This window comes from Octodon degus, unplaced genomic scaffold (genome assembly GCF_000260255.1).
Source record: "Octodon degus isolate 3935 unplaced genomic scaffold, OctDeg1.0 scaffold00064, whole genome shotgun sequence".
Classification (NCBI taxonomy): domain Eukaryota; kingdom Metazoa; phylum Chordata; class Mammalia; order Rodentia; family Octodontidae; genus Octodon; species Octodon degus.
In genome coordinates, this window is record NW_004524640.1 from 9,201,154 (window position 1) to 9,210,251 (window position 9,098).

Below are 9,098 nucleotides of genomic sequence, written 5' to 3' on the forward strand. Positions count from 1 at the left end.
CTCTCTCTCTCTCTCTCTCTCTCTCTCTCTCTCTCTCTCTCTCTCTCTCTCTCTCTCTCTTTACCAAGGATCAAACTCAGGACCTTGCACTTGGCAGCTAAGCACTTGCACCATTGAGCTGCACCCCAGACCTGGAAATCTGGATTTGAGTTCTAGTTCTGCTATATAGCAGCTCCTGAGTTTGTCAAGTCTCCACTCCTTTCTCAGCCTTGGTTTTACTATGTATTAAAAAGGAAATCCTAGGGCTGGTGGGATAGCACAGTGGACTAAGTGCCTGCTTAGGCAAGTGTAGAGACCGGGATTCGATCCCCAGCACCACATGCTGCACCAGCCCTGCCCCTGGGAGCACTGAGCTGGCCACCAAGACCAGGCATGGTGGCACATGCCTGTAATCCAAATTCTGGGGAGGCTGAAAACAGGAAGATCATTATAAGTCCAAGTTGTATAGTGAGCCCCATATCTAATACATAAAAAAAATAAATAAAAAGGAAATCCTAACCCCTGCCTGGCTAACAGTACCATGTGGTCACTATGTAGGTCGGAATGCTGGCTCTCACACATCTCAGAATGTCAGAGCAGAAAGGATGCTTAGCATTTGACCAGAAGTGGCAGGTATATTTTGTCTCTAGCTTCAGTTGATTCAAACTGGCTGCCTAGAATGGTTTATCATGCAAGTAAGACTGTCAGCATCGATTAGTCATGTCTGTCACATGAGCAGACTGGGCCATTGTAGTCTGTGTGCCATGAATTTGTCTAGTCCCTCTGCTTCACTTCACAGACATACATACTGGTGCCCATGAGGGAAAGTAATTTATCCAAAGTTACTCAGCATTCAGGGGCACACCCAGGATTCCAACTGAGGCCTTCTGATTCCCAGTAAATGTTATCTGTCCACTGAGTATTGCCTATCTTTGGAAATTTGTTCCAACTGAAAATATCCAACTCAAACAAAAGCTTTGTAACTGTGCAGGCATTTGGGCCAAGGTGCTAAAATCTGCCCATCCGTTTGGATTCTTGTCCCACACAACTGAGTGAATTTGGTTAAGTTAAACCATCTTAGCCTTTAGCTCTTTACCCATGACTTTCCCTGCAGGGTTGTTGGAAAGATGGGGGTGTGGCGTTACATGGGGAGGATTTACACAACACTTGGTCTCTGCCACGCAGCAACCATTTAGCAAGTCCTGCGTTCTGCTGTTGCTGCCACAAGGGTTGCCCAGGTTTCTTTTAGTTTTTGTTGTCAACCCTCACGAGGACCCCTCCACCTCCCTGAGCCTCTGGGCCCCTGCGTGGACACCTGCTCCTCGGAAACCAGCTGGTCCACCACTCTGCTGCCGAATTTGTGGCGAATGTTGTCAGGGATGACGCTGTCCTTCTGGCTGGGAGATGAGCCCCTCAGCTCCTGGGTCTTCGCACTGGGGCTTCTGTCCTGCCGAGGCCCCTCCTGGAGGGAAATGCAGCTCTCCCTCGAGGAAGGTCTAGAGCTCCCCTTCTTCAGAGTCCCAGGTCCTGAGCCCAACCCCAGAGGACCCCTGCTGGCAGGGCTTGGGACTGGCCAGGCTTCCTCTAAGTGGCCCTCTCCTGGGACGCTCCCTCTGGAGCTTGTGTTGGCCGGGTGCTTGAACTTGGAGGTGTCCACATCCTGGGGGACTCTCCTGCTGCTGCTCAGGGGGCTCCTGGTCAAAGGAGTTGCACCTGAACAGGGAGAAGAGTGAAAGAGAGGGAGGGAGGGAGGGAGGGAGGGAGGGAGGAAGGGAGAGAGAGAGAGAGGGAAAAGGCTCAGGCAGATGAAGAAAGTGGAGTCAGAAGAGCACAGGGAGGTGGGTGGGGCCAGGGAGCCAGGGGCGGGGCAATAAGAGGATGGAGAGGGGTGGGTGAGAAAGGAGCAAGACAGGAGGAGTAAGTTCGGTGGCCAGGCCTCCCACAGGCCTGCGCTGCTCACACTGCTCCTGACATCCGGGGCCCCAGACCCAGGTGTCGGGCCTTGACCCTAGCCTTGTGGTCCAGGGGCAGCATTTGCTCTTCGACATGCCTAAGTAATGGCGCATCTTACAGCCACTGCATGGCAACTTGGGGCATGGGTTCTGTTTGGTTTGGGAGTCCTGGAAACTGAACCCAGGGCCTTTGCACTGAGTGGCATCCTCAGCCCCACTTATTTATTTACTTACTTATTTATTGAGACAGGGTTCACTATGCAGTGCAGACTGACCTTACACTCACTCATGTACCCTGGAACTCATAGTGATTTTCCTGCCTCATCCTCCTGAGTGCTGGGATGGCAGGTGTGCACCACCACCCTCAGCTCTTCATTTTTTGAGACAGGGTCTTGCTAGCTTGTCCATTTAAACTCCCAGTCCTCTTGTCTCAGCCTCCTAGAATGCTGGGGTCGCAGGTGTGCACAATCGCCACACCCAGCCAGGACACACATTTGACACAACAGAGAGCAGCATGCACGTCCTGCATCTGTGCTGCAGACCACAGAGACCAAGCCTGTCGGCCTGCCACCACCCTCACCCCGGCCACGGCTGGAAACTGTATGGAGAGCTTTCCTCCAAACCCCTCCAGAAGGGGCCTGTGATCCTCCCCTTAAAAGATGCCTGGATTTGCTTCTCTTCTGTCTGCAAACGAGGTCAGAGCCTGTGTGTTGCTATTAAAAACCAAGCCAGTGCCAGGGCCTTGGTCCCTTCCCAGCCAGCATCTGCATTCTCGCCTCACTCTGGTCTCTGGACTTGCAGCTCAGGCCAGTTTTTCAAAATTAGGCAGCTGTGAGCACCGATTCTGCTCCTGCTGTGCGGCACTAAGGCGCTGCTCTCAGCCCCTTGTGCCTACCCCCTGGGGGCTGTGGGCCCAGCTGCACTGGATACAGGGGAGGCTTCTGTGCTCCCCAGCCCACCTTTGTCCTTCGTCCTTGCCTGAGTCACCTACAAAAGGCAGAGGGAAAACCTGTTCAGACACCAAGTGGACTCTTGCTCCTGCTGGGCTCTGCAGAGGGGTCTGAGGACAACCCCTGGCAGGAGAGCATGGGGCCCCTTTCTTAAAGAAACAGAGGCAGATAGCAGAGAATGAGGTGCTCAGCCCCTGGCTGGTGACCCTCCACCCTTAGGCTGCCCCCAGGAGACCCGAGTCCAGCACAGAGTGGGTACTCCTCCCTGCTCTATAGGTTCAGAGCTCAGCACCGCTGGGGCAGGGCCTGGCCGGTGCTTCTGGTGTCTCCTCTATGGCCACATGATACTGGGGCCACCTGCTCATCCTCTGCCACCATTTGGAGTTCGAAGCATTTCAGAGACCCTAGTGTGTCCTGCATCCTCCACACAGAAAGCCAAGAGGGTCACCCATTCTTGCACTGAGTAACCACTGCTGTGAGCTCAGGGGTGTTGTACAAAGGTGAGGCCAACAGGCTGATCCCTGTCCTCTGGGGGCACAGTGTTTGTTGAATGAATCTATTCAGGAAGGAAGGAAGGAAGAAAGGAGCGAGCAAGCAAGCTGGGAGTGGTGATGTTCACCTGTCGTCCCAGCACTCTGGGAGGCTGAGACAGAAAGATTACAAGTTTAAGCCCAGCCTGGGCAGCTTAGTGACTTAGCAAGAACTTACCTTAAAAAGGGCTGGGGATGTAACTCAGTGAGAAGGCCCTGCATCAGTCCTATACCTCCTCCTCCTCCTCCTCCTCCTCCTTTCTCTTCTTCTTCCTCCCCACCCCCCTTCCCTTCTTCCTTTTCCCTCCTCTTACTGGTGATGAGCCAGGTGACTGGACCCCACCCCCCCCCCCAGAGCAGCTGGGTCAGATCTGCTAAAAGGCAGAAATCTGAAGGTAAAGTCCCAAGTCATTCCGAGCAGTGGAAAAACTTCTAGCAGGAGTGGTCCCCACTTCAGTGGGCTACTATGGCCCCACCCGACCTGTGGCCCTGTCACCCCCACCCTTCAGGGACCCACAGCCTGCTCCAGCCATGCCTACCAGGGTCCTCCACTCCCAGAGTTGGCCAGCTCATTCCTGGGGTCACACCTTGTCCCTCCCTCACCAGGCCACGGGCCCTGCACCCCCCGCCCCAGCCTAGCAGCCGGATTTCACACTCTGCTCTCCCATAGCCCTGCCCTGCCAGGGCACAGGAGGGGTGCTCCTCCACATTGCATGGAGCCCTGAGGATGGGCCTGGTAGGATGGATGGGGCTTAGCAACTGGGGGTAATGAGGAGGGCACTATTCTCCGCTGTGTCCCTGGCCATCACAGCCTACCTGCTCCGCGGCCGGGCTCCATCACCTCTTGCTCTGACGCAGGTAATTCCAAGCTCAGTCCTGTGAACAAAGCCACACGCATCATTGTCTCCTCTCAGATGACAGAGCCTCCCACACAAAGATGAGCCTGCAGGGAGGCCACAGAGATCCCTGGCCAGCCCCGCCCCCACCTTGTTCACTGGGCCCTCCTGCAGATAGGTGTCATCTGCTGTGGCTGCTGGAAAGGGAGCCTGCACCCCAGGCCTCCACCACCTCTGCGGGTTTCGTGTGCGTGCTCCTTTTTCCTAGGAGAATCTTTTCTTTACGTCCTCTTATTTTATCACACGTGGGGTTTTTATTGTGTTTTGGGTTGCTTGGTTGGTTGACTGGTTTTGTGTTTTCTTTGGGTCTTTTGAGACTCAGTCTCACACTGTGGTTAAGGCTGGCCTTGAAATCACTCTGTTGCCAAAGTTGGCCTCTAATTTGAAACGATCCTCCTGTCTCAGCCTCCCAAGTGCTGGGATTATAAGCCTGAGCCACCATGCCATGCTTTTATCCTGTTTTGGTTTTTGTTTGTTTGTTTGTTTTTTTCATATGTTGAAATCTTTATAATAAGAAAGAGCTAGAACAAGTCTTTGAGAATTGCCAGTAAGTTTATTGCAGGTAGAAACCATGTCGATTCAATTCCATTGTAAGCTTTCCCAGCAAAATCACCTATTAATTTTGGCCTTTAATTATTTGGTGCTGAGACAGAGTACTTCCTAGTATTCAAGAGGCCCTCAGTTCAATTTCCAGCACCGAAAATGGCGATGCTATTATTAATCTAGGGTCACGCAGATTCACGGGATGCTGCACCCTGATACTCTCACTCACCCTGTGCAGGCCCCTTGGATGGAGCCGGGCCTGGTGACTCGCTATGATAAAAGCAGTGGGATGTGGCTCCGGGATGGGATTAGTGGCCTGTGTCTCGTTCACCCTTGCTCCTTGGCTCCCCTTGGCCTCTCAACCTGAGGGGCAGCTGCCCTATGGGGACCATGAGGTGCCCAGGGAAGGTGGCCTCAGGCCAGCTGCACATGAGGGACTCGAGACCTTGTGCTGACCATCTGATGGGTCCTGCCTGTGTGACCCCAGGACTGGCCCCTCAGCTCATTGATCCTTGATTGAAAACACAGCCTCGATGACAGCTTCCCTGTCACTTGCATGGATCTTGTCACGTTGCCACCAGGACCTTCGTGCTGCAGCCCCCAGTGACTCCATCAGGCTTCATTCCTGTCCCCTGACCATCTCTGTTTATGGCCTTCACTCTTCACTCCTGTGACCCTGCTTGTTTTTCTGCAGGGATTCCAGGAAGCGGCTGTTGACTACCAATCTGACTCCTTGTAGGAATGTCTGCTCTGGAGATAAAAGCTCACCAGCTGCCCTGCCTGACTCCAGCTCCTGGGAAAGGCTGATTTCCACAGGAAATCCTGCTGGCCAGCCCTCCGAGGATATCTCCACTTCTCCAGAGACTGAGAAGGTAGGACTGGAGCCATGGAAATGCGGCCTCCATCAGGACTGCTTGCACCTCCATGAAGTCTACTTTCTTTGACCACAACCCCTGTGTCCTGGGTGTTGGTTTGGGGGTCAGTTAGCTCCCCAACCTGAGTTGGCTAATAGTAGAAAAGTCTGAGGTTGTAAACTTGTATTTTAAACCTTAGAAAGAGTGAAAGATTGGGTTTGCAGCCACACACAGGGTCCTTCAAGGAGGCCAGAGCTACGCCTCACACCCCTCCCAGTGGAATGCGAGGGTCTCTGGCAATCTTAAGATCGCCCCAGTACAGACAGGTGCCACTTCCATCCAGTGGGTGAGCTCTACATGAGGAAACTGTATTAGCAAGTCCTGCCAGCTAGATGGAACAAAATGAAAGAGAAGGCTGGACCAGGTTGAAAAGAAAAGACACCTCAGCATTGATGCAAAAGTCCCCAGGGCGGAGCTGATGATGACAGAACCCCAGCATGGCTGGGCTGGAGTTCAAAAGCTGTGGACCTTGGTGACCCCTTAGATCTCCTCCTTCCTCATTGTTGAAGGCCATGCCTCTTCATGGCCCTCAGCACTGCTGGGGATGGGGTAGGGGGGTCTCCTGGGAGTAGCACCGGTGTCCCCAGCCCTCCCTGAGCAGGATTTGTCCCCTGGATTCCAAGTGTGACAAGCACTGTCATCAGATGAGACCCTGGAGACCCCAAGGGCACATGGACGTGCATTATACATGAGGGGAGCAAGGCTGTTGGGAGCCAGTGGCAGCAATGAGTGGCCCTGGTGTCCCCCATGTCTCTGTGCAGCCCCATCCCCTGGGTGTGGGCTGGCCTAGTGATTTGCTTTGCGTCAACAGAGCAGACCCAACTGGGCACTGTCACCTCTAAGCTGCCCGAGAAAGGCTCCTGTCTCATTCACACTGTCATGAGATGCTGCTGTGTCTGACTCCGGTGAGAGCCCTGTGGAGAGGCCCATGCGACAGAGAGGGGGCCACAGCCACCAGCTGGTGAGGAGCTGAGTGCTGCCGTGTGAGCAGTCCCAGAAGAGGACCTTGCTCCTTGCTCCAGTTGGCCCTGGAGGACGGAGCCCCAGGCATCACTGAGGCCACAGCCTAGGAGAGACCCTGAGGCAGAGTCCGACATCCACTCCCACATCCGGGACACTTGGGATCTCGAAATGAGTGCACTGTCATTTTAGGCCCCTGCCTTCCCTCATGCTTTGTTACACAATAAAGGGCGACCAGTGCCGACACTCACGTCAGGCGCTCCCACCACAGACAGATGGGCCTGGTAAGGTGTGCAGAGGAGCTGCGAGGGCTAGAAAGGCAGTGGGGGCGCATGGCGGGCACACCTGCAATCCCAGTACTTGGCAGGCTGAGGCAGGAGGATTGCCCTGAGTTTGAGGTCAGCCTGGGTTGCCATCCTGAAAACTATATGCAAGAGCCTGTCTGAAAAGACTAAAAATCCGCAAGTTCACTTAAGTTCAAGACAGCCTTCTCCTGTCTCATCCGCGCCCCTGGCCACCCCCTTGGAGTGCACCACGGAGCTCCCGCCCTGCCCAAAGCTGCTGCTGGTCAGGCAGGAGGGCTGACTCGCTGTCAGTTCTGACCTGGGAGTAAGGTCCCCAAAGACCTTAGTCAAGGCAGGGTGGTGGGTCCCCCTGCAGGCAGCTTGTGTCTCTCAAAAGTCACCCTGAGCAGGGAGAAAGCGGGTAAGACCCCAGGTCCAGGCACAGTCCTGCTCACCTCCAGGTCTCTGCCCCACCTCCCCTATGACTTTCATAACCTGGTCAGAAAGCACAGGAACCTCTCCAGGGGGTGCTGAAGTCCAGGAGTGCAAGCTGCAGCTGCCCAGTGACTTGGGGGACCCAGTGGGTGGTTGCTGGGGAGCACCTTCCTCCACTGTTGATTGGAGTTGCCATGGTGACCACTGTTCATAGGGCTCTGTTACCTCACAGGGCTGCTAGACTCAGCCTTGCAGGGGACTAGGGGATAGGAGGGGACTTTGTGTGTCATCCCGTCTCTCATCCACTCAAAAATGTCCACTGAAAGCTCACCAAGTGCCAGGTTGTGGCAGGCATGGAAGGCTCAGATGGCACCAAAGGCGAAGGAGGTTCTTGGGATTATAAAGGAATCAGTAGAGCACATGACTGAGTTTCTCTAGGGTAAAGGAGCACTGCTCACAGATGGGCCATTTGAACAGGATCTTGAAGGATGCAGAGGAGGTCTGCAGTTTATACCGGACTAGACTATTAAGAGGCATGGGTGTGTTTAAGAGCAGACCTGCAGGTCAGGTGAGAGGGGAGGGGCAAGACCCTCATGGTCAGAGTGGATTCACAAAGATCAGGGACCAGTGCAGTAAAATGAAAGTAGGATGGGCCAGCAAGGGGTCCTCCTGCTCCTTGGATCACAGGGCTGCAGATGGAGATTTACAGAGCAAGTGTCTCCTTTTCTACTGAGTGGAGAGGAAGCCCAGACTCTGGCATGACAGCTGGCTGGCTCCATGACCCCCAGCAAGGACAGGCAGGGTGGGAATGGAGACATAAGGGTAGTGTCATGTTTGTGAACTGCCCGGCACGACGCCCAGTCCAGAGAGTTATCACACCTGACACCAAGCTCACGGCACAAGCCACCCACTCACAAACCTGGTACAGCCTCTAGGCTTCCATCTTTTTGTCCACCTCTTCCCCCGGGCCCTGGTCCTGGTCACCACCATCACCCGTGTTGGGTGACACAATTGCCTCTGTATTTGTCTTCTTTTTCCTTTTGTCAATTTATGAATAATGGATCGCTGCACTACACACTCCCACAAACCTAGCAGTGAGCCACTTGTGTGTGACCCTGGCTTCTATAAGGCAGGGGTCGGAGCACTGCTCCTGGGCTTTCTGTGCTAGGGTCTTAGAGGTCTCATGTGAGGCTCCCCAGGGGGACAAATGCGCCCCTAGCTCACATGGCTGTGGCAGGACAGTACCCAGTCTATCAGGCTGAGGGCCTACATATCTTGCTGGTCACCTAGAGGCTAACTTCAGAGCTCTGCTGAGTGTGTCCCAGGCCCCAACGTGCCACTGAGCCTCCCAAAGCCTGCAAGGCCCCATGTGCCCACCCTCTCCCTGACCCTGGCTCCTCCTTGTCCCCCGGTCCTCCCAGACCCCAGCCGTGCTGCCTCCGCTGTTTCTTGGAACACACCGAGCAAACAGGCCTCTGGGCCTTGGCATATCTGGGTCCCTCTGTGGTGACCTCCTTCCCGCAGGCATCTGCAGGGCTGGCTTCTCCACTGTGGCCGGGCTTCTGCGTACTCCTGGGACCTCCAGTTGTAAGAAACATCCTAGCCCTTCCACACGTCCTGTGGCCTGCCTCGCCATACCTTTCCCGCACTGCTCT

General features: G+C 54.7%; 1 protein-coding gene across 1 annotated transcript in view; it reads right to left on the minus strand.

Annotated features, from left to right (window-relative positions):
- Tex33 (testis expressed 33) overlaps window positions 1–7,588 on the minus strand; it is a 19,650-nt gene extending 12,062 nt beyond the window's left edge. Inside the window, exons 1-3 of the mRNA XM_004634683.2 lie at window positions 7,464–7,588; window positions 4,228–4,287; window positions 1,295–1,692 (exon numbers count right to left, since the gene is read on the minus strand). Coding sequence (XP_004634740.2) covers window positions 1,295–1,692; window positions 4,228–4,287; window positions 7,464–7,500 — 495 coding nt within the window. The 5' untranslated portion in view covers window positions 7,501–7,588. The remainder of the gene's footprint in view (window positions 1–1,294; window positions 1,693–4,227; window positions 4,288–7,463) is intronic.
- Between the last annotated feature and the right edge of the window lie 1,510 nt (window positions 7,589–9,098).